The 20,853-nt window shown below is 48.7% G+C and overlaps 1 protein-coding gene across 3 annotated transcripts in view; it reads left to right on the top strand.

The window, feature by feature from the left end:
* The window catches only part of PSD3 (pleckstrin and Sec7 domain containing 3), a 342,030-nt gene that overhangs the window by 118,169 nt on the left and 203,008 nt on the right, over positions 1–20,853 (top strand). The window contains exons 3-4 of one of the 3 annotated variants that reach the window (XM_058657452.1): positions 5,870–6,953; positions 9,552–9,947. In XM_058657452.1, the coding sequence (XP_058513435.1) occupies positions 5,870–6,953; positions 9,552–9,947 (1,480 nt within the window). Of the gene's footprint in view, positions 1–5,869; positions 6,954–9,551; positions 9,948–19,059; positions 19,349–20,853 lie in introns of those variants that run through there. The other 2 variants (XR_009244449.1, XM_058657447.1) reach the window with 2 other exon arrangements.

Below are 20,853 nucleotides of genomic sequence, written 5' to 3'. Positions count from 1 at the left end.
AGGGCAGAACCTGATCAGAATGAGCAAATATCTCCCTCGGCAGGAATGCGTTTTCTTGGAAATTTAGTCATTTTGTTTGATCCGTTAGACGTTTCAACTGCTGAAAAGGATGTAAGAACATGTTATTATCTTTTGGAATTAAAAAATGGTAGTCGTTTAAATATAGTCCGAATGACTTTATTGTGGCTATCTGTAGTAACCTTTCTCAAGACTTTGATGTAGAAGTCAGTAGGATGGTCAGAGAGGTCTGTGTGGTGTCCCCAAGAGCCTGCGTTTCTCACAAGCCCCATGGGGGCCATCTCTGCTCACCCAGCCTCACCCAGAGTGGGAGGCTATGGAGTAGCACTTCCAAATTGAACTGCCTGAGGTAGTGTAGCCTGGTAACCATTAGCCAACTACATACAGTACGAAGCACCAAGGAACCTATTCAATTTTACTAATTTAGATACCCAGAAGTGGATATAGCTGCCATATCAGGCAACACAGTGTTGAGAGAGCAGAGTAATCAATTCAGAAATTCATGTTCAATGGTGACAGCCCACATCAGGGTCATGCTGAATGCTAGAACTGTGGCTGACCTGGTCTGCCCTGAACTCTGTGAGCACAGCATGTGCAGATGGAGTTGTTGGCTTGTAAACTCCCTGGTGATGCGTGCCACTCTGTTCTCTCGTGATGAGCACAGGCACAGTGCACCAGAAGTCTGGGCTGAGGAAGTGTTAAGAACGAGCTGGCTTGCCAGTGAGGGGCCAGCCTCTCGTTTCCAGCATTCTAGCTGAGATGTTCTTTGAGGCCAACGGGTAGTGTTTGAGCGGCACTGACATGTCTGTTTTGTTTGTGTTTAGGATGTTCCTTTTTGTTTCTGTCTTGAAGTTCTGACAATCCATACCACGTTAGTTATACAGCATTCTTTGTTCTTTGGTTCCTTGGGATACCATTTTGCTAGTTACTGTCATTGTACACTCTAGGGATACAATGGCCAAAAAAACGAGCACAATTCCTCACTTTTGGAGTTCATGGTCTGAGAGCTGTGTGTACGGAATCAGTCATCGTGGTTCTTCTGAGCAGTGCAGCCTAGAGGAGATGGTGCTGTTGGCCGCAGCGCCAGCATGTCATTGCTGAAGCTTGATGGAGGAGATGCTGCTGTTGGCCACAGTGCCAACGTGTCATTGCTGAAGCTTGATGGAGGAGATGGTGCTGTTGGCCACAGTGCCAACGTGTCATTACTGAAGCTTGATGGAGGCGATGGTGCTGTTGGCCGCAGCATGTCATTGCTGAAGCTTGATGGAGGAGATGGTGCTTTTGGCCACAGTGCCAGCGTGTCTTTGCTGAATCATGATGGACAGTTTGATTTGCTTCCAGATTCAGCTTCAAGCCTGTAGAAGATGTGCCAGATACCTACCTTTTGGTGGTGCTGCTTTTCTTGAAACACCTTCTTTCAAGGAGCTTCTCAGCCCAAGGGGAATGGGCGTCAGTTCACTCCCTGACCCTCAGACAGGGCCCCTGTTAGAAAGGCCATGGACTTTCTGTAGTTGCTTTTATGGATCATGCTCATTCCGTACATTTTTAAGGAATTTTCCTGTGTTTCGCTTCATTTCATGACAGCTCTCTCCCTATGTTCCAGAAGCAGATGGCGATTGAATACACAACCCAGATCACTCCTAAAATTGATCTTGTTAACATTCAAAAGGATCCCATTTCATTCTCAATGTATTAAGTTAAAAGAAAAAGCGGTCTTAAAATAACCAGTGGGGTTATAATTTGCCACAGGAAAAGTGTCTTTGCTGCACAACAGCAAACAATTTGTCAGCAATCTGTTAGCAGATCAGATTCCTGATAGGAAAGGATGTTTTCTCCTGAAGACTTCTTTTTTTTTAAGATTTATTTATTTTTATTACAAAGTCAGATATATACAGAGAGGAGGAGAGACAGAGAGGAAGATCTTCCGTCCAATGATTCACTCACCAAGTGACTGCAACGGCTGGTGCTGAGCCGATCCGAAGCCAGGAGCCTTTTCCAGGTCTCCCACATGGGTACAGGGTCCCAAGGCTTTGGGCCGTCCTTGACTGCTTTCCCAGGCCACAAGCAGGGAGCTGGATGGGAAGTGAAGCTGCCAGGATTAGAACTGTCACCCATATGGGATCCCGGCGCTTTCAAGTTGAAGACTTTAGCCGCTAGGCCACGGCGCCAGGCCCTCCTGAATACTTCTTAAATAGATAAGATACACCCCCTCTACACACTTGGGTATGCTTTACACTCCATTTTTCTTCTCTTGTTCCTGCTGTTATTAAGGTGGTTTAGCGAGGCAGAATCACAGATGGAAGGGAGGGTGACAGACAGATCTTCATGGGTTGGTTCGTTCTTCAAACGGCCATAGTGCCTGGGGCTGCAGCTGGGCCATGAAGCCAGGAGCCCGGAGCTTCATCCACTTTCCGAACAGGGGTGTGTGGGTCTTCCTTCACCGTGTTCCCAAGCACCTGAGCAGGGAACGGGTGAGGTGGAGCGTCAAGACTTGTGCCGGCACTCACATATAGCATGCCAGTGTCATAGGCCTCTCTCGAGAGGAAGACCAAGTGTTCTTCTACACTTCAGCTGACGTCACTGCTGTGGCCAGTGGCTGAACTGCTGTTTTGAGACATCCTATGTGTTTGTCCAAAGCCGAGGCATGTACCCTCTTTAAGGGATGTTAAAAACGTGGTAAAGATGCCTAAACATTTGGGCTGGGCTCTGCTGCTTTTCTAGTAGCTGAGAAGTGCAAACAACCTTGATATCCATCAACTGATAAACAGATAAAAAAAAAAAAAAGGTACTAGGGGCCCAGCGGCATGGCCTAGCGGCTAAAGTCCTCACCCTGAATGCGCCGGGATCCCATATGGATGCCGGTTCTAATCCCGGCAGCTCCACTTCCCATCCAGCTCCCTGCTTGTGGCCTGGGAAAGCAGTCGAGGACGGCCCAAAGCCTTGGGTTCCTGCACCCGTGTGGAAGACCTGGAGGAGGTTCCAGGTTCCTGGCTTCGGATCGGCGCAGTACCGGCCGTTGCGCTCACTTGGGGAGTGACTCATCAGATGGAAGATCTTCTTCTCTGTCTCTCCTCCTCTCTGTATATGTCTGACTTTGTATAAAAATAAATAAATCTTAAAAAAAGCAATGAAGGATTACTTGGTGACATGCAGTGCAGTTCTCACACATGCCATAGGATGAGTAAACCTTGATAACACTACACTAAGTAAAGGAAGCATGATTGAATGTCACATGTTGTATGATTGCATTTGCAGGAAATGTGCGGGATGTACGTATCTGTGGAGATGGATGGCACCGACAGGGCAGTGGGCAGGCAATGTAGAAGTTCTAGGATTAGGTAATAGTGAGGGTTGCACAACTTGTGAATATTCTAAAAAGCATTGAATCACAGAAGGGAAAAAATGGGAAAGGCCTCTTGCATTGCTTGCTTGCTTAGTCAGTATGCCAGCGTAGCACGAAGGGTCTCTCGTTTGTAGCAGTGATGCTTTCCAAACCCAGGGTTTGCAGGTTGCTTCCTCTTTAGATTTAAGCATGGTTTGGGAAACAGCTTCAAACAATCACAGAAAAGTGAGATTAAAAGACAGTGTGAACCCCCCTCCCATTAACTTTTTGCAGCCACCTTGTATCTTATTTCTTGTGAAGATATTGCCAACATTGCTGTCACAAGAACAGCTTAGATTTCATCAATACTCGATTCAAATTCAGTGTTACAAACACTCAAATTTTTAAAAAATGAAACAACATAGTTTCAGATGTTTTACTGTTTATTAATTTTTTAACACAATATGGGATACTGTGTGTTAACTCCTGTTTCCAAATTGCCATATTTGATGCATGCCTTGGAGTTAAGTCTTTCATGCCAATTCAGAGTGTATGTTCAGACATTGATCAAATATTGTACTAAATGGGAAGCTTGTACTTCTGTGGTGAGTTAAAAATAGCAAATGTCCTCTTAAAGTGAAAATGAACACGCTGTATTTTTTGGAGTAGATGATTTTCTTGATACAAAGAAAGCCAAACTATGTTGTGAAGGAGACTGGATATTTGGCTGCTATAAATACAACTTCAGCTCTTAGCCATGGATCTCCAGTTTCAGTTTTTTGCTCCATCAGAATGTCCCCGTTTTCAATTCTTAGTGATTAATTTTCATAGGAAAATGTTGCATATTTGATACATTATGCTGCATATATTGTAGTAAGAATACTTGCTAATTCAGTAGTGTTTTTCTCTCCTTGCTCTACCAGGATTCTGTGTTAGATGCCATTGACCTTTTGTGAATGTGATGTCACTTAAATGTGGAGCCTTAAAAAACAAAACAAAGCAAGACAAAACCCAAAAAACAAAGAAAACTCAATCTCTAATAGCAGAGTTGGAGGAAAGGTGTGTTGTGGTGTGGTGGTAAGCCAGGTGCTTGGGCCAACCACATGGCCTCTTAGAATGCCAGTTCAAAGGGCAGATGTTGTGGCGTGGTAGGTTAAGAATGCCAGTTCAAAGGGCAGATGTTGTGGCGTGGTAGGTTAAGAATGCCAGTTCAAATCTTGTGCACTCGGCTTATGATTCCACTTTATGTTAGTGCATCTAGACGGACAGCGGAAGATGGCCCAAGTCCCTATGTCCCTACCTCCCTTATGGGAGACCTGGATGGAGTTCTTGGCAGCTGGCTGTTGAAGACATTTTAGGGTGAACCAGGAAACAGAGGATCTTCTCCCTCTCTCTCTCTCTCTCTCCCTCCCCCATGCACACGCATACTCCACCCTTTCTCTTTCTCTCTTTCAAGTAGATAAAAATAGATAGCATTTAGAAAAAGTAGTAAGAGAATAGATGGTGCTGTCAGGAATAGGGGGTGCGGTTTTGGGAAAAGTTGGTTGAAAGGCACAGAATTCCAGTTAGGCAAGGAATAAATTAAGGAGATCTACTATATAACAGGATAACTGTCCTCATAGTTAATACCAGAGTATTGTACACTTGCAAATTGCTGCCAGAGGAGGTTTTCAGTGTTCTATTATAAAAAAATAAACATCTAATATAGGAAATATGTCAGTTCTCTTGATTCAGCCAGTCTATAAAACGTATGCATACATCAGAATATCATGTCGCACACTAGAAACCATATATGTATATGCACATTGTATCTTTTATTTGCCAAACAAATGAATAAAATGAGAACATAATTTTGTACAGTTGGGGGTTCTGGAAATTTTTCTGAAATTATGAACTTTTCTGTTTCATTTTTACTTCACTGACATTCTTGAAGGGTGTTTGGAAAGCATTATTTTTCCACATATACTAACAGTGAAGGGAAGACTTCTGACTGAAGAAGATACTTCCTGACTTTAAATACATCATCTCTCTCTCTCTCTCTCTCTCTCTCTCTCTCTCTCTCCCCCCCCCTCTGTTTAAATTTTTCCCCTAAGATTCTGTCCTAGAGATTGCACTGCACAGATATTATTGGCTAGGTCGTCAGACTATTTGGTGTTAGGCCCTATGTCACTCTTTGAGGTGCTATTTTGGAAATTAATGCGGTTTGGAATGGGATATGCATCCTCCTTTCAGTCTTGTTTTGCACACAGCATGGCACAGTGGCTGCCTGTTAATGGCTGAGACCACGTCAGAGGCAGTGTGAGCATGGCACGTGTTACAGGTAGCTTCCTCTGCTGTCTCTGTGATGATCACACACAGAGGGCTCGACAGAAGGGGTCCCTGCAAGACTGTGACAGGTACATGTCGTAGGGTTGTGGGAGGAAGGAGTCGAGTAAGTGTTCCTGAGTGTCTCACGTATGATATTTACTGACACACACTGGATCCTTCTGGTCCAAAACAAGCCACGTGTCTGTTCTGTTCTCTTCCCAGGTGATCGTGGAGGAAGCACTTTACTCCCACCGAATGTCACGAATGAATTTCCGGAATATGGGACCATGGAGGAAGGCGGTGAGGGCCTGAAGGCCTCCCTGGATGCAGAATCTCTACCATGCTGCCCCCGGGGCCAGCAGGGTGCCCAGCGACTTGCTGGCCCCTGTGCTGGGCCCGACAGTGTTACCGGACCAGAAGATGTCAGAGTGAGCTCTTCTCCAAGTCCCCGCAAGGAACAAAGTTTACAGCCCGTTGACTCTTTGATTTCTGCTCTGAAAGCCACAGAAGCCAGAAGAGTTTCAGAAACATTACAGGCTACAAAGGTCCTGGACAGTGATGCGGTTTCTAGTCCTCCAGTCCAGCAGGTGGAGAAGGAGCTGGACAGAGGCAGCCATAGACCTCAGAGAGCCTGCAAGCCCTTCCCTGCAGGCCAGGAGAGCACGCCGCGTGCACCTCCTCCAGCCGAAGAACATTTCTATTTGAACATCGAGGAAGACCTGGCTGCCCTGTTAACTGGAGAAACTCAGGCTGCGATTTCCCTGACAAGCAACAGTAGGGGGAAGGGGGCTCTCTGTGCACAGGAGCCAGCTTGCTCTGCGCCCTGTCTGGGGGAGCCCACAGGGACCCACGGTTCTGGCCACAGTGGTGTTTTTTCAAATGGACCGAAGTCTGATCTCAGGAGAGAGCATCCAGGGAGACGTGATCATGGGGGCTCTACAGGCCGCCCAGACCGGACCAAACATGTGGAATTTCAAGGCGTAGAGATTGTGTGGACAGGGGAGGTGAGAGAGAGCAGGCGCCCTGCTGATTCAGAGACATCCGTGGAAAGGAGAGCATGTCTTGAAGGCAGAGCGCTTGCCAAAGGGCCTAGCCGTCTCACCCCGTCTGCTGCTCTGCGCAGCTCCGCTGGCCTGAGTGAGCGTGAATGGAACGGATCCTGGCGAACTCCTGCGGAGAGACCTGGCACCCCGAGCTCGGGGACCTTCTCCCCTGTGCTCCTTGTGGAGAGTGAAGAGGATGAAGTCTTCCTGAAGGAAAACAAACACCCTCTGGAGAAGGCACCTGAACCTGAGGACAAGGAAAGGTGAGCTTCCAGTACCACCTGCTGTCTGCCCTGCCTGGTGCCCAGGATAGAAAACCACCGTTATGTGCTTGGGGGCAACTGGCTGCGTGATGTACTGGATCCTGACTAGCCTAGAGTGAACCAGAGCTTGCCATAAGCAAGGCCCTTCTTAGGGGCCTTCTGACTTGCCAAGATACTGAAGTGCTGTTGTAAAGTTGTCCCTTGGGCACAGGTCAGAGACCGTTCTGGCGAGAGACTGTCAACTGCACACTATGTAAATTTTCTTCTGACATTTGGTTGTACTTGACAGCCTTTAAGTTGTCCAACATCAAGGGAACTAAAGCATCTTACAGTGTTCTTAGCAATGTGAAAAGCCCGGGACCCTCTGACCTATCTTAACTACAGTCGTTGTATCCCCATGTAGCCGTTTCTTTGGGGTACAGCGCCAGTACCTGCGCAATAGCCTGCATTCTTGCACGCACACAGGTTCTGGGCTTAAGCCCTCTCAATGTTGTAGGTTTCAAAGGCTATCTTCAGAACATCCAAAGCTGACTATACTTCTAGTATTCCACAGAACTCACATATGAATCCCTTCTTCCAGAAAGTTCCAGAATTATCAGTAAACTTGTCAGCTTATATTATCTTATCAACTTTCCCTGTATTTCTGAAATCTACCAGCTCAGAACTTGGATAAAGGGAAGGCACGCCCCCTCTTAGGCCCGTGATTGTAGACTAACCATACATTGCTATCTTTGGCGAAGTTGTTCGTTGTGTGAAATACTTTGAATTTCAACCATCTTTTCTTCCATCAGTTTTCGAGACTCCACATTGGTCTATATGGTTGAACATCTGTGTCATGGCTGGGCATTTTGTTTTTGGTTTTGTATTAAAAAAAAGCCTTTTCTTCTACTGTAGGGGTGGGGAACCCCCTTTTTTTTGTCTTCCCGCCAGGGGACATTTGGATATTTATAACATTATTCCCAGGCCAGACAAAGTCATCTATTTGAAAATCAGATTCCTTGAATTTCCAGTCCTGGTCTTCAGGGCTAGCCCAGCCTGGGATCCTGGCCGTTCCCCTTGCCTGCTCCTGAGCCAGCCGAGCCACCAGGAGTGATGCCTCTCCAGGCCGACCGCAGGACTCCCCACCCTCTCAGGATGGAGAGTCTGCAGGCATCGCCTGCACCGTGGCCTGTGGCTCTGGGTTCAGTTCCCACTGGGATGTGTGTTCCTGCCTCTGGTTTGGATCCTTAGTCCATTCCTCACTTCTGCCCACCACCACCCTCTACTGCCTTTCCTCCCACCCGGGTTTCTTGATTGGACCCTGTGTCCTTGATGCTGCTGGAGGCTGGGCCTAGGGGGAAGTTCAGGACACACGTGGAGGGTGATGACTGTCCCTGTGCGGGTTCCTGCTGCACTCCCACGTGCTGACAGATGTCAGGCCACAGACAGTGCTGGGTCTGTGAAGGGAACTGGAGCCACGAGGCTCCCTCTGTGGGGGCTGAGCAAGGGTAACTCAGTGGAGATGCAGGCTTGGCTTCCAGTGGCCCAGGCCCAGAGGATGGCGGGGAGTGCTCCAGGAATGTGCACAGGAGAGCGGCCAGTTCCCCAGCTGAACAGATGAAGCCCAGCAGCCTGGGGACCCCACCAGTGCGGCTGGGAGTGCAGGAAGCAGAGGAGAGTCAGGGATGTGGCTCTCTGTGGGAACCTTCTGTTTCATTCCTTGAGCGGTGGGAAGCCAGTAAGAACTCGGACTAGGGTTTGGTTTACAGAAGACCTTCGCTAGCTTATCAAGCACAGAGCACTGTTGAATGTGAGTCCTGGTAACACTTAGAAATAGGGATTGCCAATGGGCAAAATACTGACAGATAATGCTTATAAATCTTCACGTTTTTGCGTCAAAATTAGTGCCTGGCTCCTGTATGTTAACTTTTAAGTTGTTACTGGTTCTCATGGCTTTGGGTAGTCTTGCAATATACATGTCTTGGCCTTTTATTTTTTCTCCCTTAAGTCAGTCATTGGTGGTCTAATTTTGGATCTGAAATCTTTCTGCAGTTCTGCATTGTGGTCAGCAGGGGGCAGACCTGGATTCAAATAAAGTCATCCTCCTGAGGATGTTTGATTTAACTTTTTTTTCTTTTTTTTTTTAATTATTTATTATTTAACTTCAGTAATTACATTGTATTATGTGACTTTAGTCAGAAATTATTAATAGGCTGATAAAAGTTTCATGTATTTTTACTGGAAGTTTCCTGTAGCGAGGTCACATGACATGTTTGCCTCTTTTATAAATAAGAATGATGGTAACAGTAAATAATTTGAATTCTTGGAGCAGAGTTGCCTAAATGAGATTTTTGTAAAATTCAAATACTTAATGGACTAGAGATATTCACAGACTAGGATTCTAGTTTAAAACTTTGTTTACAGTTTCATAGCACATATATTCTAAGAGTTTTTCAAGCTGAGTATGTTTTATGTTTTCCAAATGTTACGAAGACATCACCTCAGTGAATATAAGAATTAGATCTACAAAATGTTATATTTTTCTTATAGGACTGAAGGGCAAAAAGTAAGAAGAAATGGATAACATAATATTGAAGTTCTCCACTCTTAATTCTCCAGGATCCTTGACCAAGAGGAGCACACAATGGGAGGAGACGATGATATTTTCGGGCCTGGCTATACAGAGGACTCCACGGATGTCTACAGCTCCCAGTTTGAAACCATTCTGGACAACACTTCTTTATACTACAGTGCAGAGTCCCTGGAGACCTTGTACTCAGAGCCCGATAGCTACTTCAGCTTCGAAACGCCCCTCACGCCAATGATACAGCAGCGCATCAAAGAGGGTGGCCAGTTTTTGGAAAGGACCTCTGCAGAAGGACACCAGGATGTCCTGAGCGTCTCCGCAGATGGCGGGATCATGATGGGTCCTCCTGGCGGCATCGCCAACGGACTGAGTGACAGCAGCGACTGTGGCTCTCTGGATGGCACCCCAGCGGTGGCTTTCTGGCGAAGGTAAATGGTTTTGTTCTCACCGACTTCATGCTGGTTGTTCTGGTGGCATTTTGTCTTCGGAAAATCTGAGTGTGAACTACATCGTGAAAAAGCGTTTGGCCACTTCACGTGGCTCTAAGCAAGGGATGTCAGTCAAAAGCCGCTTGGGCGTTCGGGGCAGGCGGACTACAGCCCAGCCATTTGCCAAATGTGGTCTTTCTATTCCAGGCTCTTTCTTAGATTCCATATGGGAATTGGAAGCAGAACGGGTACTGGTGGGTGCTGAGTAGGTGTTGGCGCCGATGACACAGCTCTCATGGCAGTGCCATGGGGCTGGGAAAGGAACAGAGAGCTGCGCTCCGCTCCTGGCCCAACAGGGCTTGGCCAGGGGTCCCTTCCTTGTACCTTGAGGGTGTTGGATCAGAAGGTCGCCAAAGTCTCATCAGCCCTTGGTCTCTGAGGTCCTGTTTCGTCTGGCTGTGTTTTTGTTTTTTCAGACTGTGCAGGAGAAATCGGATTGTACAATGGCATGGCCTAGCTAATACGTTGGTCAAACCTTTAAATACTCGTTTTCTCTCTCTCTCTCTGTTCTAGTATTTAAGTCATTCTGGGCATTAAAGCTGAATTTTTTTTTTTTTAAAAGTCAATGCCTTTAAAAAATGTCAGTATTCACTTTAGAGGTTTCCAGTGAACGTCTCTATCGGAGCAGTCTGTGTTAAGCGTTTCCATTGAGTGTCAAGCTCAGGTCTGGTGCGTCCCGACGCCGTGGCGATGTGTCCGTGTGAGAAGGACGTGTTGTTGCTGGCCTTACAGGATCCTAGCAAAGTGGTGCCAGGGACAGAAGGCAACAGCATCTTGGTCTGGATTCTTGGGCAAGTGATGTATATTCTCTCTGAAACGGGCTTATTTCTTTGCACCGTGTGAGACTTTAAGGGTTAATACAGGTCTCATCCCATTTTACAAATGAGGGGCTGCAGCTAAGGGAGCAGAATGCTTGGCTTGGAAGCTCCCAGTTGGACTTCCTGTGTGTCTGACGGGACTGAGGAGGAGGTGTCGTCCCTGAGAGACGTGGGTGCCTGAAAGGTCTGCTGTGCCCCTGAGTTGGGGCGGAGGGGACTCCCACATTTGAAGGGGTCATTTCACTCCTTTTCCTTTGCAATCATCTCTGTTTTGTGGGGAAGTGCCATGGCCCTGCCTTGCAGTTCATTTCCCTGGAATTCCAGCCCAACTTTCCAGGATGGGTGGCAGCTGTTCTGTGATAGACCAAACATCATTCAGACAGTTGGGGCTGCAAAAGCCACGGGGAGGATTTGTGAATAAAGACAACAGGTGACCATCAGCAAGCCGGGACAGGTGAAAGGCTTATGAAATGTATAGCTTGCACGCTTAGACTGAAACTTGTCATCGTTTGGGCCATCAGCTGTTAGTGTTAAGTCAGTAAGAGAGCTCTGGTGTGGGCTGTTGCATTTTAGCTTCTCAAATTTAGGAAGTCTCAAGATCAATTGTCAGTTGTACCACCTGCATAGTCAAACGACAAGATCTGGCTCCACCATAGAAACTGAAACTTTTGTGTCTCGAAGATGAGCCCATCCAGGTTCTTGCCCAGCTCTGTGCTTCCCTAAACCCCTGCCTCGGGGATGCCTGACCGGTGGCTGCCCCTGTCCCTCTAGTGCCACCACCGAGTGGGGCAGACCAGCTGGAAGGGACGTCCCATTTTGTGTTCTTTGCATTGGCGTAAGATACTAAGTGGTTGCTTTGTTTTGGGATGTCTGTCTTCATCAGGGCTAACCAAAAAGTTAAGACCAGCTAATGATCCTCTGAAATTGTGAAGTCACCGAGGGGAACTTGGATGGGTTTCTTTGTCCTCTTGTGCCTTTTGGGTGCAGACAGGAGTAAAGAAGCTGCAACCGAGAACGGTTGTGTCATGTTGCAGGCTGGGGAAGGATGACGCCCTCCAGCTTGAAGGACGCCTTAGCTGACCTCATTTTACTGAGAATCTGTGTTCCAGTTTAGGAGTGTGGCACATGCCTCTAGTGACAGGTCCTGGACCAGAATCAAGTTGCCTGACTCCTCGACCAGGAACACACCGCTCTGGGATGCCTGGTCTCCCAGGTCGGTTCTTGCTTGACTGAGTTCTCACGTGCCTGAGTCCATCTGCTTCCAAGCAAGACCCTCGGTTCCTGAATGCAGAGAGCAAGTGGTGTGGTGGTGGTGGTGGTATGTGTGTGTGTTTACTTTGAGGAGTAGTCTAGCAGCATAATAGTAAACATATTTCCAGAAATATCTAAAGTGATCAGTGAGCAGCTTTTTCAAACTTCTTCCACACCAGAGCCTCCCTTTGCAGAGGTCAGAGAGCAGCCACCATGCTATTGGACATTAAGGAAAGGCAGACTGGATTGCTGGCTGCACCCATCACTGTCAAACACCAAGGGCCAAGGTGCTGGAATTGAAGGAAGGACTTTTTTTGAAGGAAGGACTTTGCTGAATCAATGTGGCAGTTACCAAGGCAGGCTGATAAGTAACGCTAGCATACACGTCTAGCATTGCTTCTCAGTTCACTGGCTTCTCCTGGTGGTGGGCTGGGCTGGGGCCCCTGCGCCAGGCACAGGGCACAGGGCAGGGTGGCACTCAGGAGCGCTCCCTGCTTCTGCTGCTCTGCTACTTGGTAGCTACGGACCAAGGGGATAAGCCCATCCCCAGTGAGGCTTTGAGGTTACTGTGTGCTGGTTGTCAGCTGTGTGTAAGGTGAACTAGTCATCAAACTTAGCTTGATGTTCCGTAGAGCCCCTGTGTATGATTTGTCTGGTGAACACATGGTCCTTGGTTCACCTGTCAAGCTAGGAGGAGGAAAGGACACTGAGACCCAGAACGCCTAGGTAAGTCACCTGGGGTCGCACAGACGGGAGGTGGCACACCTGGCACCTGGACCCAGGAGGTCAGGCCCCCCCCAGAGCCCATGCCATCATTGAGTGGCACCACACTGGACCGTCACCTCATGTATCCAAGTGACTCTGTGATAGAGCCGAGAACGTGACTGGATATTGTTCAGGCAAACACAAGTGTGCTTGTTCTGGCGTTGTCTGCGTGTATTTCATGCCCAGTGGTGTTCTTCAGCGCTGCTGCGCGTGGTCACTAAGGCTTGTTTCCGGGGCAGTACTGGACAGTGATTTATGCGGACGCAAGATGACCTTGTTCCGCTGCATCGCTTCTTTGCAGAGGTGGAGGTGACCAGGATCTGGTGGCGCTTTGACAAATTGGGATCACCTCCCCATCTCCGCTGGGTGGCCAGAGGAAGTTAGCTTTTCCTTCTTGCTTGTTCCCCCCTGCCCAGAGTCAGGGAAAATATTATAAATCTGCACTATTCTAGGACCAGGTTGGGAAGGACGTTAAAAAAAATTCTAGTCTCACTGTTCATAAAATATTAAGTGTCTTTGCGATAGGAAGTAGGTCACTCTTTGGAAGATAGAAAAGCCTCTTAAAAATGCCGGGGTCAACCTGCGCTGGAGGCACTTCTTCCAGCAGATGCGCTGGCTGAGGCTCCCGGGGCGCCGCTGTCAGCAGGCGGCAGCAGTAACTCAAGGGATGCAGCCCCAGGACTGTAAGAAACAAGTCCAGGAGAGCATCCCGCCCTCCCTTTGTGGTCCAGCCACAGGGGCTGACAGGAGGAGCTCAGCGGTGCTGTGTGAAGGCCGGTCACATGGCTCCCAAATTAGAAAGGATAATTAGAGACTTAGAGTTACACGTGTTCCAATGGGTTCCTTTGTGTCCGGGTGCTTCTGCCTCCCTGGCCTGTCAGCCGATGACCGCAGCTCCACTCCGTAAGTTCTGACCTGCAGACTGGGAGGCACAGGTGTCGTCCCGGTGCCCGTCATCAGAGATGAACAGTGTCCATTTCTGTGGTGCCTGGTTTCAGACAGGGAGGAGAGAGATGGTAAATGCAGTGATGTGGCAGGAGCTTGCTTCTCTCTGGGTTTTTGGAAACCACGTGGAACTGCTTTCTGAACTTGCCCTTTTTGGGCAAGGGCTCTATTTTCTATCTCAACTTGCTAGTTTTTCTTTCAGGCGGTGGTTGGGATCCACAGGAGTCGGGAGGGGTGAATTGTATCTGAGTGCAGCTGGTGTGCCTGGGAGAGTAAGCGGCAGGGGCTCCACCCAGCTTGTATTGCCTGAATTGCTGCTACTCCCTCTGCCAGCTCGGTTTCTCCTTCTGCCCCAGGACAATCCTGGAGTTTAGACCCCCACCCCGCTTCTCCCTCGCTTCTCTTTCCCTGGTGTCTCTTGAAATATCAGGAACGCAGGAGTTTGTTGAAGTGTAATCGCAAGCATTTTCCCAATAGCCCCCTTTAAAATGGAAGGTGTTTTAGAGTGCAAACATAGAGGTCTGGAAGTAAAATGCTGTCGGTTAGCTAGTGGCGGAGGGAAGTGCTATGGCTCTGTGACAACCTGGAAGACTTGCCTGGCCCCAGGGCCCCGATGCCATGGGTGATTTCTCCAGGTGTTTGTATTCTGCTGGTTAGAATGTGTGCTGGAGCGATAGAGGTTCTCCAGTTTCTTCTTCCTAGCTCCCTTGATTAGTTGTGCTGCTGGGGTGTGGTTTTGTCTGTTTTACCCAAAGGAGGAGTTCCTGTTCAGTGACGAGGGGCTGAGGCTTTGCTAAGTTCCCAGCCAGTTATTCCAGGGCTTGGGTTTCAGACCCGCCCTGGTTCCTCAGGTGTGTCACGGTGAATGAGGCATTAAACCTGGGAGCCTCTCCAGCTGTAAAGAACACTTATTATCCCTGTCTTGTAAAGGAAGGAGGAACCAGTGAAGTTACTCAGGTGCCCCTGGATGCCACAGAGCTTTGGACAGCGGGCATCCTGCTGGTACTGTGCCTGCACTCCAGCCCCGCCAGCCTCGGAGCTGCCTGCACCTCTCCAGGCTGCACCTTCTCAGGCATCTATTTCAGAGATCACTCCCTTCCCGACATGTGCAGGGTCCTGTGGAGGGTGACTGCCAGTTTCATCTTGGGCAGGCAGCCTCCGTTCCTATAACTTCTGCTCTCTTAATGGTAAAATAGAACTTGGCTTACCCATGCATTCCCGATTTGTGGAAAGAAATTGCTACCTTCTACTTTGTGAGCATGTGTTTTAATCCATCGTGGGTTTGGCAGTGATCTGAGTAACTGTCTTAGGATCAGGAAGAGAACTGCTGAGAAAAGCCAGGCGTGAAGCAAAAGGCACGAGGATCTGGTGAAGGCGTGAAGGCGGGCTTCCGCCCTGTGCACAGGAAGCGCCTCCTGGACCGCACGCACTCCCAGGTGAATCCTGTGTGGAACATGGAACAGTTGCCACACGTGACCTGCGCCTGTGCACATCCTCCTGTGTGCTTACGATCGTCTCCGGAGAGCTTCTAACGCTCTGTACAAGAAAGCAATGCCATGTCAGTCGAGGTTAAACTGTGTTCTTAAAGGAACAATGAGAAGGGGGAAACACGTTTGGCAGAAACATGATTTTTATTTTCAAACATTGAATCCACAAAAGTGTAGCTGGCAGATACAGAGGACCAACCTCACTGCTCCTGTGGGGCTGAGGCTACATGGGGCCACCTCAAGCCGGGACATCTCCTGGATCAAGGGACCGTCACCAGGAGTTGGGGATGGACACAGGGTTGAGTGTGAGGCCACTGGAGAAACCATGGAGTCCCCCTTGTAGAGGTGAGGTTACCAGTGCGGAGCAAGGACACTCCAAGAGGCCAGGGTGGCTTACAAGGGGCTCCTGGGCAGAGCACCTGGGTGCCGCCATGGGGCTTGCAGATGTCTGCAGTGCAGGTACCCTGCAGACTGGCAGCCTCTGTGTGCGTGCCTCATGATGGAAGGCGTGGGGATCCTCAGGGACCCCAGTGCAGGGCTCTGAAGCTCTGGCTGTTGCCGTCTGTTCTGCCGCCCCTGAATAACCCTGGTTCGGCATCTTGAGCTCTGTTGCTTTGCTCCTCTTGTATACATTGGTAATGACTTCAAGAAAGGGTGCAAGTTTCGAAACAGCCAGAGGCTTTCTAATTTGTGGCTTAATCTGTATGGAAGTGTTTCCCGGGTGTTGGTCAAAGAACTCAGTACAAGGCTAACTCCCCAGATGGCCTTTTATTTTTTACTTGAAAGGCAGAATTAGAGAATGTTCCCATCCACCCACTGATTCACTCCCCCAAATGGCCGCAATGGCTGGGGCTGATCTAAAGCCAGCAGCCAGGAGCTTCTTCTGTGGCTCTTATGTGGCTGCAGCGTCCAAGAACTTGGGGCATCTTCCACTGCTTTCCCAAGTCATAAACAGGGAGGTGCATCGGAAATGGTACTCAAACCTGCACCGCAGTCTGAGATTTAGCCTATTAAGCCGCTAGCACCACCCCCCTGCAGACAATATTTAATCAAGTAAGAAGACTACAGGTGATGAAGGGTCTTGGAAATGTAAGACAAGGAGAGCAATAAATGAAGGAAAACCTGCCTGGTGGATACTGTCCTAATTGGTTGGGATGATGCAGCCATGATTTTATTCCTGAATCAAAGCAAACCATGATCTTTAAAGACCAAGATAGGTACTCCTTACAGGTGTTTCTTACTTACCATCAGGTGTGCGAAGCACTCACTGGAAACTGATTAGTACCGGAATGGGAAGTAGAATAAAAGCAGGCCTGTTCCTGGGGCCGCAGACCTTGTCCTCGGGGATGCAGACCTGTGCTTGCGATGCGGCGAACGCTGCTCAGAGGTACGTGAAAGCGCATTGGGTGTGAGTCTGGAAAGGACTTGTGTTGTTTCTGCTATGGTCATAGGAGGCCCATCTCGTCTTTGGAAATGCAGAAGTTAGTTGAGTTTCTTGCTAGGAAGTAGTATGGTTTGGGGGGAAGAGAGCTCTCGGGTCACAGTGCTTTGGTTGCACTTCGAGTGAATTCTTTCTTGACCTCATATTCCTTACCTGGGAAAATGGGTAATAACTTACTGTACTTACTGACTTCTTCGTCGATGCTGGCTATTACTATCAGTAGCAACAGTCCTCACACTGTTGTCTTTACGACTTCTCCAAAGTCACCAGAAACAGGGACTGGGCTAAGCTGCCCTGAAGCTGCTCAGTATGTGTACTGGTAATTCCGGGAGCCTTAGGTGGCTTCAAGGCGAGGAGTTTTAATGATGTTTTGCCATACTGTGTTCAGGATTACCACGTTTAACAGCCCCACCTCAGCGTGAGCAAAGTGACGTTTTTCTTGCCAAGAGTAATAGCACAAATGACCACGATAGAGGAAATAAGGAGTGTTGAATAGTTATTGTGAAACCAAGGCGTGGAAGTTCACAGACGGCACTCATTTCAGAATTTATTGTGTAGGGTTATACTTACATGCAGAGCTAAGTCCGCGGCTTTCTCCAGTGCTAGCCCTGGGCTTCGGTGGCCAGCCATCCTGGGCCCTCCGATTTTGTGGAATGAAGATGGTGATGGAATGTTAAGGTTTCGCCTACTGGGAAGGCCGCTGTGCTCACTCCCCAAGGACCTGGAGCATGCAGCCAGGGGACTCGGGCCTGGGAGTTCGGAGACTGGGCCTGTCTTGGCTCAGGGAGCCACGGAGAATGTCCTTGTGGCGGTGTTGCTTTCTTAGGTGGGATTTGAGGAATGAGGCGGATCTGCGCGGTGGCTGTGTGGGGAGCGGGAGAGAAGGCCTGTGCGGATAAAGTGAGCCGTGCTGGTGCAGATTCGTGCATCTGTGTGGTTTTGGGGAGTGGACTTGGGCGTGGAGGCAGTTACTCACCCCTTGCTTGCTTCTCTGTTCATCTCGGAGTGACCGCTCCATTCAGAATTGCAGCCATCGTGCGCTTGAGTTTTCCAAACTTCTTCCAGATTTTAGACATGTGAGAGTGGAATTACTAAACACCTGTGTTCTTACCAGCAGGTGAATCACAAACTCCTGTGAAGCCCTCTGCTCCGTCTCCTGGCAGCCCTTCCCCAGGCAGTCCTTGTTCGCGTTTGTCCTTGCTAGTTGAGCGTGCGTCAGTCAACACTCAGCAGGGCTGTGTTGGTTATTTTTGAGGTTTTATAAATGTGTTCTTGTTTCCTGTTGTAATGCTTTTTATTTCTCTGCTCAACATGTGAAATCCATCCTTACTGACTCGTAAGGCTTCAATTTAAGTCGTTTACTTTAAGCTGCTTTCCCATCTTTGGGTATGAGTGTTTTGGCTGTGTCTTGTATCTTTGTTATCTCAAGCAGTCTTGCAAAATGATGTTCTGATAGAACTTGTGCACAATTAGAGTTGTGAAGGCTGGGTATTCATGTGTGTATTTATGCATATAATTTCTGCCTGGTCAGTATGATCCATCCTCTGGTGAGTTTGGGCATTCTTGAATGGTGAATTTTGAAAAGGTGCATCTACCTTTATAAAGTAACTTTCAATTCTTCCCTACTGATCCTCATGATTACCATAACAAAAGGAGCCTAAGGCCTAAGGAAAAGCTTTCCGGGAAGAGCTTGAGGTAAGGAAAGTAGTCTCCTTTCCCTGTGGAGGCAGGGATGCAGGCTCTGGCATCCATTGGTCAGGTCTGGCAGCTGTGGCTGCTCTCAGATCCCAACTCTGGAGGGTGACTCTGGGTGTCCGGGCAGGGCAGTGGGCAGGGCAGTTGCCGTCTCTGACAGCTGGGAGAGCCTGTCTGCAGGTCCATGGGTCCACGTCTGGTCATCAGCAGCAGGAACTAAACAGGGCAAGGAGTATTTTGCATCAGCCACAGCACACAAACAGAAATAAAACTAGAAATGTAACTAGAAAAACAGAAGTCAGAAGATGAAGCATAAACTTACCAGAGCTGAATTGTGTGTCCCTGAGCCAATTGGATCCATCTGGTTGGCTGTTTCAGTCATTTCTTTAGGGCCCCCGTGTCGTACCGGGAAAATTGTGTTTGAAGGACTGTTACAGATCACTTCTTTGCTATCAGAGAAAGCAATGCTGAGGTCACTTTGTTTTTGAACGGTGTTACCCACAGGTTTTTTCCTCTTTAAACAGCCACCGCTCCCGATAAACTAACGCAGCTGCCTTTTCCTGCTGCTGTCGGCTGGCCCCTGGCTTTGAAAGAGTTAAGCTGGCTGTTTGTGAGGTCATGTGTGACTTCACTGGGTCTGGACTTTTGAAGCAAGTCTCTTGGAGGGAAGCTGCCTGCGGAGAGGGGCGGCTGGAAAAGGGGGGGTCCTCGTCCAGCTTCTCCCCCAGCGCTGTTCCCTCAGCCCGCGGGATGTGGTGGTGGCGTTCTGGGAGATTGTCCCTGCGGAGCCCGCAGGAGTGTAGTTTGTGCTCGCAAGCCAAGCAGCCTTAGAAGTGCGTGACGAGGATTTGTGCAGAAGATGAAAGTTTGCTGAGCAGATGGAACGGGGAATGCCATTCGGGCTTGGAGCGAACTGATGGGCAGGCTTCATTGACGGAGGTAACTGGGATTGCGTGTTTCAGCTTTGTCTGATCCCAGGCAGCGGTCCCTTGGATTTTGAAGAACTGTTTCAGATGAAAAGCATTGTAAGAAGTTAGGGAGAAACTTTGGGCCGTGAATACTCACACATGCTGTTTCTCAATGAAGGGATGATGGAAGTGGAGGAGTGTGCTTTCCTGGGTCTGGTGTTTGAACAGGTGAGAGGAGTAGAGCTTCTGATGATGAGCCGTGGTTTGACGCTCTCAGCCCTAATATGCCCTTTCTGCTACCCTTTCTGGAACTTCGTCTCAGCACTAGAAGCCTAGCAGCTGGAGCTTGGTCATTTGGAGTCCTCTGGTGGTGTCCACCTAGTCTCCTGCGTGCAGTGGGACACGGCTGTGACAGGAGTGGGCTGCGCTGGCAGTGTGGAGCAGTGATTGTCTTAGAAGAAGTCAGTGTCGAGTTTGCAATTTCAAAGGCCAGCAGTTACCTAGAAAAAGGACAGGGGCGTCCTTTTCCGGAGCTCAGGGGATTTCAGCTCCCAAGTTCAGTCTGGGAATCTCTATTTCGATGTTGGCCAAGCACAGAGAAGGGCAGAGCTCCAGCGAGTTCACCGGCGTCCCAGGGGCATAAACCTTGACATGCTTCGGTGGAAGGAGTCTCCAGCATTCAAGACCCAGTGAGAACCCCGGTGTAGGAACTTGCAGAGCAGTAAGCTGGAGCTGCTTATTTTTTAAAAGATTTATCTTATTACAAAGTCAGATATACACAGAGGAGGAGAGACGGGAAGATCTTCCGTCAGATGATTCACTCACCAAGTGACCACAACGGCCAGTGCTGCGCCGATCTGAAGCCGGGAACCAGGAACCTCTTCCGGGTCTCCCACATGGGTGCAGGGTCCCAAAGCCTTGGGCCGTCCTCGACTGCTTTCCCAGGCTACAAGCAGGGAGCTGGATGGGAAGTGGAGCTGCCGGGATTAAAACCGGCGCCCATATGGGATCCTGGGGTGTTTAAGGCGAGGACTTCAGCTGCTAGGCCACACCACCGGGCCCAGAGCTGGAGCTGCTTATAACAGGTGTGTTTTTTTGTGTTGTGTATTGGTTAATTTGGCATTCCTGCCTTAGCCTTCTGGTTCATTCTTCTAGCAGTTTTAGTCCATCAGTGTATGAATTTGCCTCCTTCATTTACATATATTTCATAGCTTGAGCAATGAAGGGCAGAGAAAATAGTTGGAAGCATAATGTGTGGGAGGCAGCCACACACTGGCTCTGGGTCTGTACCTGGGAACCATGGCTCCACTGGGTTGCTTTATTTCTGCTTTGTAAGGTTTGACCTTCCGTACTTGCCTAAGATCAGTGACTCTGTATGTGAAGTACAGATTGCAACAGTGCCTAGCATGAGGGGTAGTGGGTGTGAAGACTGCTGAAGGCTTAGTGCATGGGAAACAGTGGCAGTAATTTCCTCTGCATTAATGAAAGCTTCGTAAGCATTGGCTACTTCTAAGTTTAAATTGTGCTTTTTAAAAA

Source organism: Ochotona princeps, chromosome 32 (genome assembly GCF_030435755.1).
Source record: "Ochotona princeps isolate mOchPri1 chromosome 32, mOchPri1.hap1, whole genome shotgun sequence".
Classification (NCBI taxonomy): domain Eukaryota; kingdom Metazoa; phylum Chordata; class Mammalia; order Lagomorpha; family Ochotonidae; genus Ochotona; species Ochotona princeps.
Note: the sequence above shows the minus strand (reverse complement) of the source record. Positions and strands in the feature narration are given on the sequence as shown.